Source organism: Anser cygnoides, chromosome 31, assembly GCF_040182565.1.
Source record: "Anser cygnoides isolate HZ-2024a breed goose chromosome 31, Taihu_goose_T2T_genome, whole genome shotgun sequence".
Lineage (NCBI taxonomy): Eukaryota > Metazoa > Chordata > Aves > Anseriformes > Anatidae > Anser > Anser cygnoides.
In genome coordinates, this window is record NC_089903.1 from 337,005 (window position 1) to 356,423 (window position 19,419).

The 19,419-nt window shown below is 69.8% G+C and overlaps 3 protein-coding genes across 3 annotated transcripts; 2 read left to right on the top strand and 1 right to left on the bottom strand.

Moving 5' to 3' along the window:
- The first annotated feature begins 659 nt into the window (after nt 1–659).
- On the top strand, nt 660–9,392 carry ACTL6B (actin like 6B). The gene is given in 13 exon segments (XM_066985264.1): nt 660–728; nt 1,748–1,824; nt 1,911–2,076; nt 2,870–2,970; nt 3,061–3,158; nt 4,569–4,663; nt 5,614–5,720; nt 7,732–7,821; nt 8,703–8,764; nt 8,856–8,970; nt 9,049–9,129; nt 9,280–9,301; nt 9,304–9,392. Coding segments are annotated over 13 exon segments (1,113 nt in total). The 5' UTR covers nt 660–703; the 3' UTR covers nt 9,378–9,392.
- A 3,351-nt stretch (nt 9,393–12,743) lies between these two features.
- On the top strand, nt 12,744–17,703 carry MEPCE (methylphosphate capping enzyme). Its single transcript, XM_066985265.1, is given in 7 exon segments — nt 12,744–13,768; nt 13,800–14,102; nt 14,105–14,245; nt 15,102–15,261; nt 15,264–15,319; nt 16,651–16,777; nt 17,615–17,703. Coding segments are annotated over 7 exon segments (1,668 nt in total). The 5' UTR covers nt 12,744–12,940; the 3' UTR covers nt 17,668–17,703.
- A 516-nt stretch (nt 17,704–18,219) lies between these two features.
- Nucleotides 18,220–19,330, bottom strand: PPP1R35 (protein phosphatase 1 regulatory subunit 35). The gene is made up of 4 exons (XM_066985117.1): nt 18,992–19,330; nt 18,669–18,896; nt 18,476–18,582; nt 18,220–18,393 (listed from the first exon to the last, which is right to left on the bottom strand). Exons 1-4 carry the CDS (start codon nt 19,068–19,070, stop codon nt 18,220–18,222), a joined length of 588 nt encoding a protein of 195 aa, XP_066841218.1. The 5' UTR covers nt 19,071–19,330.
- Nucleotides 19,331–19,419: the final 89 nt, after the last annotated feature.

The following is a 19,419-nucleotide window of genomic DNA, read 5'->3' on the forward strand; positions in this document are numbered from 1 at the left end:
CAGACCCCCAGGACGCCCCCGACCCCCCATTAACGCCCCCCCCCCCCCCACCTTCCCCTCTCGGGGGGGTCCGCGAGGCTCCTCCCTGCGAAAAAATAATTTAAAATAAATAAATTAATTAATTAAAATGATTAAAAAATCGGGGGGAGGGGGCGGTTGCCGGGGCAACGAGGCTTTCCGCCGGAGGCGGAAGGATCCGCTCGCAGCGCCCGGCCGGGACTCGGCGCGGAGGGATCCAGCCCCTAAGCCACGCCCACCTCCCGCCAGGCCACGCCCACCACCCCTAGGCCACGCCCACACCTACTAGGCCACGCCCAGTCCCGCTAGGCCACGCCCCCTCACTCCCCCGCCCCTCCCTACACCCGCACCCGCTCCCTAAGCCCCGCCCCTCACCCCCTCCCCTCTCTAAAACCACGCCCCCTCCCCGAGCCACGCCCACCCCTTTAAGCCACGCCCCCTTTAAAGCCACGCCCCCTTCACCAAAGCCACGCCCCCCATCAAAGCCACGCCCCCCCGCGCCTGCCCCTTCCGTGAGCCCCGTCCCTCATTGTCTGCGGCGGCAGCCAATCAGCGCTCGCCGCGGGGGGGGTGGCGGGCGCTGATTGGCTGCGGCGCGGCCCCCCCCCCCCAACCTGCCCCCCCCCCCCCCCCCCCCCCCCCCCGCGCCAGGCGCTGTCCAGTGCTGAACCCCGCGGCCGCCGCCATGAGCGGGGGGGTCTATGGAGGGGGTACTGGGGGGCACTGGGGGGCACTGGGGGGTACTGGGGGGCACTGGGATAATGGGGGGTGCTGGGATAAGGGGAGGGGTATTGAGATGGGGGGGCAGGGGGATAAAAGGGGGTGATGGGGTAATGGGGGGTACTGGGGGGTACTGGGGGGTACTGGGAGGTACTGGGGGGCACTGGGATAAGGGGAGGGGTACTGGGATGGGGGTGGCACGGGGATAATGGGGGTACTGGGGTAATGGGGGGGGGACTGGGGGGTACTGGGGGGCACTGGGGGGTACTGGGATAAATGGGGGAGTACTGGGATATGGGGAAGGGTACTGGGATGGAGGGGCATGGGGATAATGAGGGTACTGGGGTAATGGGGGGTATTGGGGGGCACTGGGGGGTATTGGGGGGCGTACTGGGGGTACTGGGATAAATGGGGGGGGGTACTGGGATAAGGGGAAGGGTACTGGGATGGAGAGGCACGGGGATAATGGGGGGTACTGGGATAATGGGGGGTACTCGGGCAATGGGGGGTATTGGGGGGTACTGGGGGGTACTGGGATAATGGGGGGTACTGGCGGGTACTGGGATAATGGGGGCGTACTGGGATAATGGGGGCGTACTGGGGGGCACTGGGGGGTACTGGGATGGGGGGACACGGGGATAATGGGGAGATAATGGGGGGGTACTAGGGGTACTGGGGGGTACTGGGGTACTGGGGTAATGGGGGGTACTGGGGGGTACTGGGATAATGGGGTGTCACTGGGGGGTACTGGGGGGTACTGGGGTAATGGGGGGGGGGGTACTGGGGGGTACTGGGATAATGGGGTGTCACTGGGGGGTACTGGGATAATGGGGGGTACTGGGATAATGGGGGGTACTGGGATAATGGGGGGTACTGGGATAAAAGGAGGGGTACTGGGATAATGGGGGGGGGTACTGGGGGGTACTGGGGTAATGGGGGGTCACTGGGGGGTACTGGGGGGTACTGGGCTAACGGGGGGTACTGGGATGACGTGTCCCCCCCCCCCCAGACGAGGTGGGGGCCCTGGTCTTCGACATCGGCTCCTTCTCGGTGCGCGCCGGCTACGCCGGGGAGGATTGCCCCAAGGTATGTCGGGTCGGAGGTGGGGGGGGGGGTCGGACCGTGCGTGTCCCCCCCCCCCCCAAAAAAATAAATCCCCCCCCCCCCCCAAGGCCGACTTCCCCACCACGGTGGGGCTCCTGTCCCCCGAGGAGGCGGCGCTGGAGCTGGACGGGGACAAGGACAAGAAGGGGGGGAGGGCGTTCTACATCGACACCAACGCCCTGCACGTGGCCCGCGAGGGCATGGAGGTGCTCTCGCCCCTCAAGAACGGCATGAGTGAGCCGGGGGGCGGGGGGGCACCGGGGGGGGGGGTACCGGGGGGATGGGGGGGTACCGGGGGGATTTGGGGGGGGGGGGCGCACCGGGACACCCGCACGGGGGATGGGGACGCCCCGCTGCGTCCCGGGTGTGCCGGTCGGGGTCCCCACGGAGGGCAACTGGGGTCATCCTGGGGGGTCCTGGGAGCTGTTTCCCCCCCCCGTGGCCCCCCCAGTCCCTATGACCCCCCCCGTGTCCTTGTGCCCCCCCCCGTGTCCCCTTGCCCCCGCCATGTCCCCATAACCCCCCCCCACGTCCCATTTACGATGCTTGGGGTTCCCACGGAGGGCAACTGGGGTCATCCTGGGGGGTCCTGGGAGCTGTGACCCCCCCCCCGTGGCCCCCCCCATGTCCCCATGCCCCCCCCCGTGTCCTTGTGCCCCCCCGTGTCCCCTTGCCCCCCCCATGTCCCCATGCCCCCCCATGTCCCCGTGCCCCCCCCATCCCGTTTCTGCTTCTTGGGGTCCCCATGGAGGGCCACTGGGGTCATCCTGGGGGGTCCTGGGAGCTGTGACCCCCCCGTGGCCCCCCCATGTCCCCATGCCCCCCCCCGTGTCCCCGTGCCCCCCCATGTCCCCATACCCCCCCCCCCCATGTCCCGTTTCCGCTTCTTGGGGTCCCCACGGAGGACCACGGGGGCCGTCCCGCGGGGTCCCGGGAGCTGTGCCCCCCCCCCAATGTCCCCGTAGCCCCCCCCCCCCCGTGTCCCAGTGCCCCCCCCCCATCCCACTGCCCCCCCCCCCCATCCCAGTCGAGGACTGGGAGTGCTTCCAGGCCATCCTGGACCACACCTACGGCAAGCACGTCAAGTCGGAGCCGGGGCTGCACCCCGTCCTCATGTCTGAAGCCCCCGTAAGTGCCCCCCCCCCATTTCCCCCCCCCCCCGGGGTGTCGAAGCCCCCCGGGTGTCCCCACGCTGTCCCCTGTGTCCCCCCCCCCCAGTGGAACACCCGGGCCAAGCGGGAGAAGCTGACGGAGCTGATGTTCGAGCACTACAACATCCCCGCCTTCTTCCTCTGCAAGACGGCCGTGCTCACCGCGTATCCCCCCCCCGGTGTCCCCACGGTGTCCCCTGGGTGTCCCCAAGGTGTCCCCGAGGTGTCCCCGAGGTGTCCCCGAGGTGTCCCTGAGGTGCCCCATGGGTGTCCCCAAGGTGTCCCCTGGGTATCCCCAAAGCATCCCCAAAGCATCCCCTGGGTGTCCCCTGGGTGTCCCCAAGGTGTCCCCAAGCTGTCCCCTGGGTGTCCCGAGGGTGTCCCCTGGGTGTCTCCAAGGTGTCCCCAAAGTGTCCCCGAGGTGCCCCATGGGTGTCCCCAAGGTGTCCCCCAGGTATCCCCTGGGTGTCCCCTGGGTGTTCCCAAAGCATCCCTTGGGTGTCCCCAAAGCATCCCCTGGGTGTCCCCAAGGTGTTCCCTGGGTGTCCCGAGGGTGTCCCCATGGTGTCCCCAAGGTGTCCCCAAAGTGTCCTCGAGGTGCCCCATGGGTGTCCCCAGGGTGTCCCCCGGGTATCCCCCAGGTATCCCCAAAGCATCCCCAAAGCATCCCTTGGGTGTTCTGAGGGTGTCCCCTGGGTGTCCCCAAGGTGTCCCCAGGGTTTCCCCAAAGTGTCCCCTGGGTGTCCTCACGGTGTCCCCACGGTGTCCCCAAGGTGTCCCCAAGGTGTCCCCCGGGTATCTCCAAAGCATCCCAAAGCATCCCCTGGGTGTCCCCATGGTGTCCCCAAGTTGTCCCCGAAGTGTCCCCAAGGTGCCCCATGGGTGTCCCCAAGGTGTCTCCCGGGTATCCCCCAGGTATCCCCAAAGCATCCCCAAGGTGTCCCCGAGGTGCCCCATGGGTGTCCCCAGGGTGTCTCCCATGGGTATCCCCAAAGCATCCCCAAAGCATCCCCTGGGTGTCCCGAGGGTGTCCCCTGGGTGTCCCCAAGGTGCCCCATGACTGTCCCCAAGGTGTCCCCAAGGTGTCCCCGAGGTGCCCCATGGGTGTCCCCAGGGTGTCCCCTGGGTGTCCCTAAAGTGTCCCCAGGGTGTCCCCTGGGTGTCCCCAAGGTGTCCCTGAGGTGCCCCATGGGTGTCGCCAAGGTGTCCCCCGGGTATCCCCGGAGTGTCCCCCCGCTGTCCCCTGGGTGACCCCTCGTTAGGAGGACCCCTCATTAGTGGGACCTCTCATTATGGAGACCCTTCGTTAGGGAGACCCCTTGTTAGGGAGACCCCTCGTTAGCGGGACCCCTCATTAGTGGGACCCCTCATTAGTGGGACCCCTCATTAGTGGGACCCATCCTCGTTAATGGGACCCGGTGGGGGGACCCCTTGTTAGCGGGACCCCTCATTATGGGGTCCTCTCATTAGAGGAACCCCTCATTATGGGGACCCTTCATTAGGGGAACCCCTCGTTAGCGGCCCCCTCGTTAGCGGCCCCCCTCGTTAGCGGCCCTTGACCCCCCCCGGGCGCAGCTTCGCCAACGGGCGCAGCACGGGGCTGGTGCTGGACAGCGGCGCCACGCACACCACCGCCATCCCCGTGCACGACGGCTACATCCTGCAGCAAGGTGGGGGGGCCGGGGGGGGCTTGGGGGGGCGGGGGGGGGGGTGGGGGGGTCTTGGGGGGCTGGGGGGGTTGGGGGAGGCTGGGGGTGGGGGGGACTGGGGGTCTTGGGGGCTGGGGGGCTTGGGGGGGTCTTGGGGGGGATTGGGGGGTTGGGGGAGGCTGGGGGGCTGGGGGGGCTGGGGGGGGCCTTGGGGGGGTCTGGGGGGCTTGGGGGCCTGGGGGGGCTGGGGGGCTTGGGGGGTCTTGGGGGGACTGGGGGGGCTGGGGGGCTTGGGGGGCTTGGGGGGCTGGGGGGGTCTTGGGGGGGCCTGGGGGGGGGGGGGGGGGGGGTTGGGGGGGCCGGGAGGGGCCGGGGGGGGCTGGGGGGATTGGGGGTGCTGGGGGGGCTGGGGGGGTCTTAGGGGGGCGGGGGGGCTGGAGGGGGCCGGGGGGTCCTCTTGGGGGGTCTCATGGGGGTCCTGGGGGGGGGGGTCCCGGGGGGGGGGGGGGGGGGGTCTCATGGGGGTCTTGCTGGGGGGGGGGGGGGGGGGGGGGGTCCTGGGAAGGGGTCCCGGGGGCTTCTGGGGGGGTCCTGGGGGGGTCTCTGGGGGTCCCGGGGGGGGTCTTGGGGAGGTCCCGGGAGGGGGGGGGGGGGGTGTCTCATGAGGGTTCTGGGGGGTTTTGGGGGGGGGGTCGGAGGGGGTCCTGGGGCGGGGGGGTTCCCGGGGGCTTCTGGGGGGTCCAGGGTTGGTCTTGGGGGGTCTGGGGGGGGGGGGGGGGGGTCTCATGGGGGTCTTGGGGAGGTCCCCGGGGGGTCTCAGGAGGATCCCAGGGGGGTTATAGGGGGGGCCTGGAAGCTTCTGGGGGTTCCCGGGGGGGGGGGGTCTTGGGGAGGTCCCGGGGGGGGGTCTCATGGGGGTCCCGGTGTGTGGGGGGGGTCCCGGGGGGGGGGGTCTCACGGTCTCCCCGCAGGCATCGTGAAGTCGCCGCTGGCCGGGGACTTCATCTCCATGCAGTGCCGGGAGCTCTTCCAGGAGCTCAACATCGACATCGTGCCCCCCTACATGATCGCCGCCAAGGTGGGGGGGGCGGGGCCACCGCGGGACACGCCCCCCCCCCCGAACCCCGGGAACACCCAATGGGAGAGCGGGAACCCGTTCGGCCCCGCCCGTTGGACAGACAGCCCCGCCTCCTCCCTTAGGCGCGCCGTGCCTTTAAGGGCGGCCCCGCCCACTCGGCCACGCCCCTTTAAGGGGCAGGGCGCCACCCCGTGGGGGGCGTGGCCTGCGAGGCTCCACCCCCCTCCGCTTGCCCCCACCCATTGTGGGCGGGGCTCCCGCAAGCCCCACCCCCTTCACCCCCCTTCCGGCTGCAGCCCAGCCTCGCCCCTTAGCTTTGCATAACCACGCCCCCTTTCTGGCCACGCCCCCTTTTCCCTGACCACGCCCCCTTTTCCCTGACCACGCCCCCTTTCCCTGACCACGCCCCCTTTTCCCTGGCAAAGCCCCACCCCCTTCACCCCCTTCCAGCTGCAGCCTGGCCCCGCCTCTGCCCCCTTAGTTTTGCATAACCACGCCCCCTTGGACCACGCCCCATTTTCCTGGCCACGCCCATTTTCCCTGACCACGCCCCCTTTTTCCCTGACCACGCCCCCTTTCCCTGACCACGCCCCCTTTTCCCTGGCAAAGCCCCACCCCCTTCACCCCCTTCCAGCTGCAGCCTGGCCCCGCCTCGCCCCATTAGTTTTGCATAACCACGCCCCCTTTTCCCTGACCACGCCCCCTTTTCCCTGACCACGCCCCCTTTTCCCTGACCACGCCCCCTTTCCCCTGACCACGCCCCCTTTCCCTGGCAAAGCCCCACCCCCTTCACCCCCCCAAGCTGCAGCCTGGCCCCGCCTCGCCCCATTAGTTTTGCATAACCACGCCCCCTTTTCCTGACCACGCCCCTTTCCTGACCACGCCCCCTTTTCCTGACCACGCCCCCTTTCCCTGACCACGCCCCCTTTTCCTGGCAAAGCCCCACCCCCTTCACCCCCTCCCAGCTGCAGCCTGGCCCCGCCTCGCCCCCTTAGTTTTGCATAACCACGCCCCCCTTTTCTGACCACGCCCCCTTCTCTGACCACGCCCCCTTTCCTGACCACGCCCCCCTTTTCTGACCACGCCCCCTTTCCCGGGTAAAGCCCCACCCCCTTCACCCCCCCCCTCCAGCTGCAGCCTGGCCCCGCCTCGCCCCCTTAGTTTTGCATAACCACGCCCACTTTCTGACCACGCCCCTTTTCCCTGACCACGCCCCCTTTTCCCTGGCAAAGCCCCACCCCCTTCACCCCCTCCCTGCTGCAATCCAGCCTCGCCCCCTTAGCTTTGCATAACCACGCCCCCTTTTCCTGACCACGCCCCCTTTCATGACAACGCCCACTTTCTGACCACGCCCCCTTTTCATGACCACGCCCCTTTTCCCTGACCACGCCCCTTTTCCTGGCAAAGCCCCGCCCCCTTCACCCCCCCCCCCCAGCTGCAGCCTGGCCCCGCCTCACCCCCTTAGTTTTGCATAACCACGCCCCCTTTTGGACCACGCCCCCTTTTCTGACCACGCCCATTTTTCTGACTACGCCCCCTTTCATGACCACGCCCCTTTCTGGCCACACCCCCTTTTCCCCGACCACGCCCCCTTTCCCTGGCAAAGCCCCATCCCCATCACCCCCCCTTCCAGCTGCAGCCTGGCCCAGCCTCGCCCCCTTAGTTTTGCATAACCACGCCCCTTTTTGACCACGCCCCCTTTCCCTGACCACGCCCATTTTCCCTGACCACGCCCCCTTTTCCCTGACCACGCCCCCTTTTCCCTGGCAAAGCCCCACCCCCTTCACCTCCTCCCAGCTGCAATCCAGCCTCGCCCCCTTAGCTTTGCATAACCACGCCCCCTTTTCCTGACCACGCCCCCTTTTCTGACCACGCCCCCTTTTCTGACCACGACCCCTTTTCCTGACCACACCCCCTTTTCTCTGACCACGCCCCCTTTCCTGACCACACCCCCTTTTCTGACCACGCCCCCTTTTCTGACCACGCCCCTTTGTCCTGGCCCCGCCCCCAGGAGCCGGTGCGGGAGGGGGCCCCCCCCAACTGGAAGAAGAAGGAGAAGCTGCCGCAGGTCTCCAAGTCCTGGCACAACTTCACCTGCAACGTGCGCCCCCCCCCCCTTTTTTTTGGGGGGGGGGCATTTTTCGGGGGGGGGCATTTTGGGGGAGGGGGGCACTTTTGGGGGGTGGGGGCATTTTTTGGTGGGGGAGGGGGACATTTTTTGGGGGGCGGGGGCACTTTTGGGGGGGGCAGGACATTTTTTGGGAGGGGGATCTTTTTTTGGGGGGGGCATTTTTGGGGGGGACATTTTGGAGGGGGCATTTTGGGGGGGGGCATTGGGGGGGACATTTTTTTGGGGGGGACTTTTTTGGGGGGAAGGGGAATCTTTTTGGGGGGGGGCATTTTTTGGGGGGGGGGGACATTTTTGGGGGGATGGGGGGGGGGTCTGTGGGGATTGGGGGGGGTCAATGGGGACGGGGGGGCTCTGGGAGGATGGGGGGCCCCATGGGGACGGGGGGGGGCCATGAGGATGGGGGGGGGTCTATGGGGATGGGGGGGGGTCCCATGGTGATTGGGGGGGCCATGGGGATGGGGGGGGGCCTATGGGGACTTGGGGGGGGGGCATGAGGATGGGGGGGGTCTATGGGGATGGGGGGGCCCCCATGGTGATTGGGGGGCCATGGGGATGGGGGGGCCCTATGGGGACGGGGGGGTCTGGGGGGTCTGCGGGGATGGGGGGGGCCCCATGGTGATTGGGGGGTCCATGGGGATGGGGGGGTCTATGGGGATGGGGGGGGGCATGGGGATGGGGGGGGGTCCATGGGGATGGGGGGCCCTATGGGGACTTGGGGGGGGGGGGGCATGGGGATGGGGGGCTTTGTGGGGACAGGGGGCTTTGTGGGGACGGGGGTGTCTGGGGAGGTGTGGGGGGGGGGTCCTGGCCCCCCCACGTGCCCCCCCCAACCCCTCCCTGCCCCCCCCCAGGAGGTGATCCAGGACTTCCAGGCCTCGGTGCTGCAGGTCTCCGACTCGCCCTACGACGAGCAGTGAGCGCCTGGGGGGGGGGGGGGGGGGGGGTCAGGGTTTTTTTCGGGGGGGGGTCTCGGGGTGTGCGACCCCCCCCCACGCCCCCCCCAGGGTGGCCGCCCAGATGCCCACGGTGCACTACGAGATGCCCAACGGCTACAACACCGACTACGGCGCCGAGCGGCTCCGCATCCCCGAGGGGCTCTTCGACCCCTCCAACGTCAAGGTGGGGGGGGTCAAAAATCCGGGGGGGGGGGGGCCCCTTATGGACCCCCCCCCAAAAAAAAAAAAACCACCCTCGTAGGGCCTTTCTGGGAACACCATGCTGGGCGTGGGGCACGTGGTGACCACCAGCATCGGGATGTGCGACATCGACATCCGCCCGGTGGGTTATTTTTTTGGGGGGGGGGGGCTTTTTTTTGGGGGGGGGCTTTTTTTTTGGGGGGGGGGGCTTTTTTTTGGGGGGGGGCTTTTTTTTTGGGGGGGGGGTAATTTGAAAGGGGGGGCATCATTCTGTGTCCCCCCCCCCCACCAGGGTCTTTACGGCAGCGTCATCGTCACGGGGGGAACACGCTGCTGCAGGGCTTCACCGACCGCCTCAACCGGGAGCTGGCGCAGAAAACCCCCCAGTAAGGACTGGGAGCCCCCCAGTAAGGGATGGGAGCCCCCAGTAAGAGATGAAACCCCCAGTAAGGGATGGGACCCCCCAGTAAGAGCTGGGAGCCCCCCAGTAAGGGATGGAACCCCCCAGTAAGAGATTGACCCCCCAGTAAGGGATGGCAGCCACCCAGTAAGGGTTGGGAGCCCCCCTAAGAGCTGGGAGTCCCCCAGTAAGGGTTGGGACCTCCCCAGTAAGAGCTGGGAGCCCCCCAGTAAGGGATGGGAGCCCCCCAGTAAGAGATTGACTCCCCAAAAGGACTGGGAGCCCCCCAGTAAGGGATGGGAGCCCCCCCAGTAAGGGTTGGGAGCCCCCCAGTAAGGGATGAAACCCCCAGTAAGGGATGGGACCCCCCAGTAAGGGCTGGAACCTCCCAGTAAGGATTGGGACCCCCCAGTAAGAGATTGACCCCCCAAGTAAGGGATGGGAGCCACCCAGCAAGGGATGGAACCCTCCAGTAAGGGCTGGGAGCCCCCCAGTAAGGGTTGGGAGAGCCCCCCAGTAAGGGCTGGGAGCCCCCCAGTAAGGGCTGGAACCCCCCAGTAAGGGTTGGGACCTCCCCAGTAAGAGCTGGGAGTCCCCTAGTAAGGGTTGGGACCCCACCCAGTAAGAGATTCACCCCCCCAGTAAGGGTTGGGACCTCCCCAGTAAGGGCTGGGAGCCCCGCAAGTAAGAGATTGACCCCCCCAGTAAGGGATGGGAGCCATCCCAGTAAGAGTTGGGACCCCCCCAGTAAGAGATTCACCCCCCCCCAGTAAGGGCTGGGAGCCCCCAGTGAGAGTTGGGACCCCCCAGTAAGAGATTGACCCCCGCCAGTAAGGGCTGGGAGCCCCCAGTAAGAGCTGGGACCCCCCAGTAAGAGATTGACCCCCCCAGTAAGGGCTGGAAGCCCCCCAGTAAGAGCTGGGACCCCCCCAGTAAGAGATTGACCCCCCCAGTAAGGGTTGGGAGCCCCCAGTAAGGGATGAAACCCCCAGTAAGGGATGGGACCCCCCAGTAAGGGATGGGACCCCCCAGTAAGGGATGGGACCCCCAGTAAGGGCTGGGAGCCCCCCAGTAAGGGCTGGGACCTCCCCAGTAAGAGCTGGGACCCCCCAGTAAGAGATTGACCCCCCAGTAAGGGCTGGGAGCCCCCAGTAAGGGTTGGGAACCCCCCTGTAAGGGTTGGGAACCCAGCACCTCCCAGTCCCTCCCAGTCCCCTCCCAGTCCCCCCAGTCCCCTCCCAGTCCCCCCCCAGCACCTCCCAGTCCTCCCCAGTGCCTCCCAGTGCCCCTCCCACTGCCCCCAACACCTCCCAGTGCCTCCCAGTCCCCTTCCCAGTTCCGTGACCAGCGGGACCAGGGCTCCCAGTCCCCCCCAGTCCCCCCTCCCAGTCCCTCCCACTCCTCCCAGTCCCTCCCAGTGCTCCTCCCACTCCCCCCAACACCTCCCAGTGCCCCCCCAGAGCCCTCCCATAGCCTCCCAGTTCCCCTCCCAGTTCCGTGACCTGCGGGACCAGGGCTCCCAGTCCCCCCCAGTCCCTCCCAGTTCCCCCTCCCACTCCTCCCATTGCCTCCCAGTGCTCCTCCCACTCCCCCCAACACCTCCCAGTGCCTCCCAGTCCCCCTCCCAGTCCCGTGACCGGCGGGACCAGGGCTCCCAGTCCCCCCAGTGCCTCCCAGTCCCTCCCAGTGCTCCTCCCACTGCCCCCAACACCTCCCAGTGCCCCCCCAGAGCCTCCCAGTCCCCCTCTCAGTTCCGTGACCGGCGGGACCAGGGCTCCCAGTCCCCCCCAGTCCCTTCCAGTTCCCCCTCCCACTCCTCCCAGTCCCTCCCAGTGCCTCCCAGTTCCCCCTCCCACTCCTTCCAGTGCCTCCCAGTGCCCCCAGTGCCCCCCCAGTGCCTCCCAGCGCTCCTCCCACTCCCCCCAACACCCCCCAACACCCCCCGAGCCCCCCCAGAGCCTCCCAGCCCCCCTCCCAGTCCCGTGACTGGCGGGACCAGGGCTCCCAGTCCCCTCCCAGTCCCTCCCAGTGCCTCCCAGTTCCCCCCACCCCCGCAGAGCATGCGCCTCAAGCTGATCGCCAGCAACAGCACGATGGAGCGGCGCTTCAGCCCCTGGATCGGGGGCTCCATCCTCGCCTCCCTCGTGAGTGGGGGGCACCGGGGTTGGGGGGGGTTCCCGCGCGTGCCCGCCCCCAAAATTTGTGTTTTTCGCCCCAATTTTGTGTCCCCCACCCCCACCCCCCTCCCCGCAGGGCACGTTCCAGCAGATGTGGATCTCCAAGCAGGAGTACGAGGAGGGGGGAAGCAGTGCGTGGAGCGCAAGTGCCCCTGAAGGACCCCCCCGGCGCGAGAAAATGAGGAAAAAAACACACGAAAAAGCCAATAAATGTCCAAAAAAAGCCAATAAATGTCCAAAAAAAAGCCAATAAACGCCCCCAAAACGGACGGGTGGTGCCTGGGGGCGGGGCAGAACCCAGCGAGCGTCTCACGGAGGGCTCACGACGGCCTGGGGGGGCGGTGGTGGTGGTGGTGGTGGGGAAATTTTCCCAAATTCGTGGTTTTTTGCCTCAAAACGCTGCCTCGCGCCTCAAGGCCCCGCGGGCGGCTCTGCGCATGCGCGGCGCGGGTGGGAGGGGCGGGGGGGTGAGGCACGGCGCATGCGCAGGTCCCCCGCGCCCAGCAGCTCTTTCCTGCGCATGCGCGCTGGCTCGCGGGCGCCATGCGGCGCCCACGTGGTCCCCGTCCGGGGGGGGGGAAGGGGTGAAGCCAGGTGGGTGACGTCACGAGGCCAGGAGACGACAGCCACTACGCATGCGCACGGGAAAGGCTGGCGCTTGAGGTGCGCATGCGCAGCTCGCCCCGGACTCCAATTCCCAGCGTGCCCCGCGGCCTCCTCCCCCGCCGCCGAAGCTCGAGGTCGCCGCAGGGCCCTCGGCCGCTCCGGGGGCGGCCCGGGGATGTGCCTGCTGCGCGGCCCGCTTGGACGGGGATAGACCTCGGCCGCGCTGCTTCCGCGGGCCCCCTGCGCTGCCCGAAAGCCGTGTCGCCGGTGTTTGCGGCCTCCTGCCGCGAGGCGGGAGCCTCCGGGAGAACCGGGCCCGGCGGCTCCGCTCAGGCGCCGCGGCGGGCAGCCCCACCGAAGAGGCCCCCTCTAAGCCCCGCCCCATCCTCTCAACCATTGGCCGCTCCCCCCTCCCCGCGCGCTCCTCCGTCCCATTGGCCGCCTCCCCCTCCTCCGCCTTCCGATTGGCGCAGCCCGGCGTCCGCGCGCCGCCCTCCATTGGCTGCCCCCGTCCCCGGGGGCGCGGCGGCGCTCGGCCCCGCCCCCCGCCTATATAAAGCGGCGCAGGCTGGGACGCGCCTGCCATCGCGTGAGGGAGGTGGCGAGCGCCGCCGGGCCCCGCTCCCTTCTCCCGGTGCTCCGCGGCCGCCTGCCGGGCGGCGCATGCGCGGGAGCGGCGCGGCGGCACCGGGCGCGCAGGCGCGGCGGGACGGAGCGGCGGCACCGGCACCGGGAGCACCGGCGGCACCGGTAGCACCGGTGGCCGGGCCATGATCGAGATGGCGGCCGACCCCGACGCCTTCCGGGCCCCTCCGCCGCCGCTGCGAGCGGCCGAGCCCGCGGCCGAACCCCCCGCGGCTCCTTCGGGGGGCCCCGGCGGCGGGGCCGGGAGGAGGGGGAGGGCGGCGGTGGCGGGGGGGGGAGCCGAGGCCTCGCAACGGCTTCCGAGCCCCCGGTGGCGGCGGCGGCGGAGGAGGAGGAGGAGGAGGAGGAGGAGCGGGGGTGGGGGCAAGCGGCGGAGCAGCTGCGCCGGCGGAGCCAAGCAACCGGCGTGGAAGCGGCGTCGGAGGGCGGCGTCGGAGTGCGACCCGGTGCTGCCGTCCGAGTTCCTGCTGGGGGGCAACATCTTCGACCCCCTGAACCTGAACAGCCTGCTGGACGAGGAGGTGAGCCGCGCCCTCAACGCCCGCACCCCGCAGTCGTCGCCGCTCCCGGCCCGAGGCCGGGACCCCGTCGAGATCCTCATCCCCCGGGACATCACTGACCCGCTCAGCCTCAACGCCCCCGGGGACGCCGCCCTCCGCCTCGCCTCGCCCGCCAAAGCCGCCCGACGGCGACACCGCCACCGCGGGCAGCAACGGGCGGCCGCCGCCGCCGCCGCCGAGCCCCCGAAGCCGCCTGAAGCCGCCTGCCCCGAGGAGCTCGACGCCGCCGCCGCCGTCGCCGCGCCGCCCGCCGCCTGCCCCAACAGCCGCCACCGCAAGCGGCGACGGACTTGCAGCAAGTCGGAGGCGGCCCGGCCTCCCCCGGCGGGACCCCCGAGAAAACGAAGCCGCCCCCCGACAAAACGAAGCCCCCGGTAAGGCGGCGCAGCAGCAGCAGCACCAGAACCAGAACCAGCAGCAGCAGCAGCAGCGCCGGAGGCAGGCCCGCAAGTTCCAGTACGGCAACTACTGCAAGTACTACGGGTACCGCAACCCCGACTGCGAGGACGGGCGGCTGCGAGCCATGCGCCCCGAGTGGTTCGCGGGGAAGGAGGTGCTGGACGTGGGGTGCAACGTGGGGCACCTCACCCTCAGCATCGCCAAGCGCTGGGGGCCCGCCCGCGTGGTGGGGCTGGACATTGACGGCGGCCTCATCCGCTCGGCCCGCCAGAACATCCGCCACTACCTGTCGGAGGAGATCCAGGCGGCGGCGGCGGCGGCGGGTGGGGGGAGCGGGCGGAGCCGGGGGGGGGCGGCCGTAAGGGCTTCCCCAGCGCCCTCCTGGCTAGCCGCGGGCCCATCGCCGCCCCCCGCTTGCCCCCCGACGGGCCCGGCGCCGCCGACTTCCCGCACAACGTCGTCTTCGTCACGGTGAGCGGGCGTGGGGGGGGGGGGGGGGGGCCGGGGTGCACCTTTAGAGCCTCGTTGGGGGCGGGGCTAGCCCAAAAGGGGGCGGGGCTAGCCCAAAAGGGGGCGGGGCTAATGGGGGTGTGGTCGCGGGAGGGGGCGGGGCCAGGCAGAAGCCACGCCCCCGTTTTTGGCAGTGTGTTGGGGGGGTGGGGGCAGGAATAGCGAGCGGCGGGGCTCAGGATGAGGGGCTTCGGGGGGGCTGCATGTGGGGCCCCCCCCGGGTCCCTTGGAGCCTCCCTGGTGTCTTGGGCCCCCCTCAGTCTCTAGCCCCCCCCCCACCTGTGGGGCCCCCCCTCAAGATTGTTGGAGCCCCCCCCCAGTCTCTTGGCCCCCCCCAGTCTCTTGTAGCCCCCCCCACCGAATTGTGCCCCCCCCCCCCCAGTCTCTGGAGCCCCCCCCAGTGTCTTGGGTTCCTCCCCCTACCTGTGGGGCCCCCCCCTCAAGATTGTTGGAGCCCCCCCCAGTCTCTTGGAGCCCCCCCCAGTCTCTTGGCCCCCCTCCACCTACCTGTGTGGCTCCTATGGAGCCCCCACCCCTCAATTCCCCCCCCCGCCCCCCCCAGATCCCATCCCCTCACTTCAGGGTGCGCAGCCTTGCCCCCCCCCTTCCCTCCCCCCCCCCAATCCCATCCCTTCGCTGCAGGGGGCACAGCCTGGGCCCCCCCCCCCCCCCACCTTTACCTTCCCCCTTTCCCCCCCCCCCCCCCCACCCCAAATCCCACCCCCTCACTTTGAGGGGCGCACCCCTGCCCCCCCTCCCCCCAGCTTTCTCTCTCCCCCCCCCCTAATTTTTCCCCCCCCCCCCCCCCGTTTCGCAGGGGAACTACGTGCCGGAGCGGGAGGAGGCGGTGTGGGCGCAGCGCCCCGAGTTCGACGTGCTGCTGGTGCTGTCCCTCACCAAGTGGGTGCAGCTCAACTGGGGGGACGAGGGCCTCAAGCGCCTCTTCCGCCGCGCCTACCGCCACCTCCGCCCGGGGGGCTGCTGCTGCTCGAGCCCCAGCCCTGGGCCTCGTACCGCAAGAGGAAGGGGCTGACGGTGAGATGGGGGGGCGTGGGGGTTTGGGGGGGGTTGGGGGGTTTGGGGGGGTTTTGGGGGGAGGGGGGGGGTTTGGGTGGAGCTGGGGGGTTTGGGGGAGCTTGGAGGTGTATGAGGTCCTCGTACTGCAAGAGGAAGGGGCTGACGGTGAGATGGGGGGTTTGGGGGGTGTGGGGGTTTGGGGGGCGTTTGGGGGGTTTGGGGGGTTTTGGGGGAGCTGGGGGGTTTGGGGGGTTTTGGGGGTGTATGAGGTCTCGTTACTGCAAGAGGAAGGAGCTGATGGTGAGATGGGGGGGGGGGTTGGGGGGGTTTGGGGGGAGCTGGGGGGAGTTTGGCAAGAGGGGGTTTGGGGGGAGCTGAGGGGGGGGTTGGGGGGGTTTGGGGGGAGCTGGGGGGGTTGGGGGGGTTTGGGGGGAGCTGGGGGGGGGTTGGGGGGTTTGGGGGGAGCTGGGGGGTTGGGGGGTTGGGGGGTTGGGGGGGGTTTGGGGGGTTGGGGGGGGGGGTTTGGGGGGAGCTGGGGGTTGGGGGGGTTTGGGGGGAGCTGGGGGGGTTGGGGGGTTTGGGGGGAGCTGGGGGGTTGGGGGGGTTTGGGGGGAGCTGGGGGGGTTGGGGGGAGCTGGGGGGGTTGGGGGGGTTTGGGGGGAGCTGGGGGGGTTGGGGGGTTTGGGGGGAGCTGGGGGGGTTGGGGGGTTTGGGGGGAGCTGGGGGGTTGGGGGGTTTGGGGGGAGCTGGGGGAGGTTGGGGGGGTTGGGGGAGCTGGGGGAGGTTGGGGGGTTGGGGGGGGTTGGGGGGAGCTGGGGGAGGTTGGGGGGTTGGGGGGAGCTGGGGGAGGTTGGGGGAGGTTTGGGGGGAGGTTGGGGGGGTTGGGGGAGAGGTTTGGGGGGGTTTGGGGGGAGCTTGGGGGAGTTTGGGGGGCTTGGGGGGGCTTGGGGGTGTACAAGGCCTCGTACCGCAAGAGGAAGGGGCTGACAGTGAGATGGGGGGGTTTGGGGGGTTTTGGGGGAGCTGGGGGGGTTTGGGGGTTTCGGGGGGAGCTGGGGGTTTCGGGGGAGCTGGGGGGTTTGGGGGGCGTTTGGGGGTGTATGAGGTCTCTTACTGCAAGAGGAAAGGGCTGGCGGTGAGATGGGGGGGGTTTGGGGGCGTTTGGGGGAGGTTTGGGGGGGTTTGGGGGGGCTTGGGGGTGTATGAGGTCTCCTTACTGCAAGAGGAAGGGGCTGACGGTGAGCTGGGGGGGAGGTTTGGGAGGCTGTGAGGGGGTTGGGGGGGGGGGGCGCAGAGCTGACCCCCCCTGGTGTTGTGACCCCCCCCCGGTGTTGTGCCCCCCCCCCCAGGAGACGACGTACCGCAACTACCAGCGCATCCGCCTGCGCCCCGAGCAGTTCCCCTCCTACCTGACGTCCCCCGAGGTCGGCTTCGCCAGCTACGAGCTGCTGGGCACCCCCCAGCACGCCGCCAAAGGTGGGGGCCCCCCCCTGCACCCCCCCCCCCAGGGACACCCCCAGATTCGTGGGAGCTGCGGGGGGGGCACCCCTAAATTTGTGGGATTGGGGGGGCACCCGTGGGATCTGGGGTACCCTGAGCCATGGGATCTGGGGGGGCACCCCCAAATTCGTGGGAGCGGGGGGGACACCCCCAAATTTGTGGGATTGGGGGGCACCCCCTATTTATGGGAGCTGGGGGGGGCACCCCCAATTTGTAGGATCTGAGGGGGGGCACCCGTGGGATCTGGGGTACCCTGAGCCATGGGATCTGGGGGGGCACCCCCAAATTTGTGGGAGCTGGGGGCACCCCCTGCCCGTGGGAGCTGGGGGGTGCCCCTAAATTCGTGGGATTGGGGGGGACACCCCCAGATTCATGGGAGCTGGGGGGGGCATCCCTAAATTTGTGGGAGCTGGGGGGGGCACTCGTGGGATCTGGGGTATCCTGAGCCATGGGATCTGGGGGGGGGCACCCCCAAATTCGTGGGATTTGGGGGGGTCACCCCCAATTCATAGGATTTGGGGGGAGGGGACCCCAGGGGACCCCCCAAATTCACAGGATCTGGGGGGGGGACACACCCCCAAATTCATGGGATCTGGGGGGGGACACCCCCTGTCTGTGGGATTTGGGGGGGGGACAGACACCCCCAGCCCATGGGATCTTGGGGGGCACCCCCAAATCTGTGGGATCCGGGGCGGGGGACACCCCCCAACTCATACGTTTTGCTGGGGGGGGGCACCCCCCCCCCAGCCTGTGAGATTTGGGGGGCACCCCCATTTTGGTGCCCCCCCGACCCCCCCCCCTCTCTCCCCGCAGGCTTCCAGCGGCCCATCTATCTCTTCCACAAAGGCCGAGGAGACGCCCCCTGAGCCCCCCCCACTGCAACCCCCCCTCCAGGATGGGGGCCCTGCTGGAGGCCGAGCCCCCCCCCTGCTTTCTCCTCCCCCCTCCCTGCCCGGCCGCACCCGGAGGTGCCAAATCTTGGGGGGGGTGGGGGGGGCAGCACTGGGGGTGCCCCCCCGGTGTTTTGATGTGGTTTTATCTTTGCTGATGTTGAATTGGGCCGGGGCCCCCCCCCCCCCCCGGAATAAAAAGGAGCAGATTGGTGATGTGCGTCCGGGGGGGTCATTGGGGGGGATATTGGGGTTCCCCCCCCCTCCCCCTTTGGTTCGTCCCGTTTCCGTGGTGATGGGCACTGCGCCTGCGCGAGGGGGTGGGGGTGCCGCAAGTGCTGCTGGGAAACGGAGTCCAACGGCGGAGTCCCCCCCCAAGGTTCTCCCGCAAAGACTCACGGGAGGACGACGGTTGCCGGGCCGCAAAGCATCATGGGGGGGGGGGGGACAGAAAGGGGGGGTTGGGCACGGAGCCCCCCCTCCCCCCGGGCTATGACCTCGAATTTGGGGTAAAAAAACCGGATTTTATTATTCGGGGGGGCGCCCTCTCAGGGCCCCCACTGCTGCAGCTTGCGGTACATCACGAAGGTGGCGCCGGGGGGCGAGAAAGGGGCGGGGGGGGCGGGGGGGCCGGGGGGCAGCCAGGGCCCCTCGGTCACCAGCAGGGCCCCCCGCCAGCACCCCCGCGTCCGGGCCCGGTGCCTGCAAGGGGAAAAGGGGGGTGGGGGGCCCCGTTAGCACCGGGGGGTGCGGGGGGGCCTTAATTGGGGGGGGGGGCACTCACCTTGTGGGGGCAGCGGGGGGGCGCCCGCCGCAGCAGCCCCCGGGGGGGGGGCACGGCCAGGCTGACCAGGTCGTGGAAGAGGCGCTGGGCCGGGGGGACGTTGATGGCTGCGTTGGGGGCAAAAAAAGGGGGGGGGGGGGGGGGTTAACGAGGTGCCCCCCCCTTAAAAAACCACCCCCCCCCCCGGTCTCACCTCCGGCCGCAGCGGCCTCCAGAGCGCAGCGGGCGGCGAAGGAGGAGCCGAGGAGCGCCGCCGCTGCCCGGGGGGCGTCGAAGTCGTCCGGGGTGGGGGGCGCCCCCAGCCCCCCCAGGCTGCTGTGCAGGGTGGGGGTCCCTAAAAGCGGCGGGGGGGGGGGCCGCGGGCTCGGCCCCCTCCTGGCTGCGGGCCGCGGGGGTCCTCGGGGCTCAGCTCGAAGCGCACCTGGGGAGGGGGGGTACGGGAAGCGATGGGGGCGGCCCCTGACCCCTAACAGCCCCCCCCCCGGCCCCCAAGGTCCCCCCCCCCTCCCCACTGACCTGCCGGGGCGCCCCCCCGCGCCCCCCCGCCGCAGGATTCCCCGGCAGCGGCGGGCGGCGCAGCCTCGGGCGGCCTCATGGCGGCGAGGCCCCGCCCGCCACCGCCGTAACCACGCCCCTTCGCCCCCTAGGCCACGCCCCTTCGCCCCCTAGGCCACGCCCCTTCCCCGTGCCTGCCCTGCCCTCCCCAAGATGGCGGCCCCGCCCCCGACCTCCCCAAGATGGCGGCCGCCTCATCGAGCCGCGGGTTCGAGTCCCGCCCGGGGCAGGAGCCCCCCCCCAACCCCCCCCCCCGGAAAACGCCCCCCGGTGCTGCAAAAGTTGTGGCTTTATTACAAAAGGCCCCAAATTGCGCAAGGATTGGGAGGGGGGGGGGGAGGAGGGGAGGGGTCGCTGTCCCCTGTGGATGACGACCCCTCCCGTCCCCC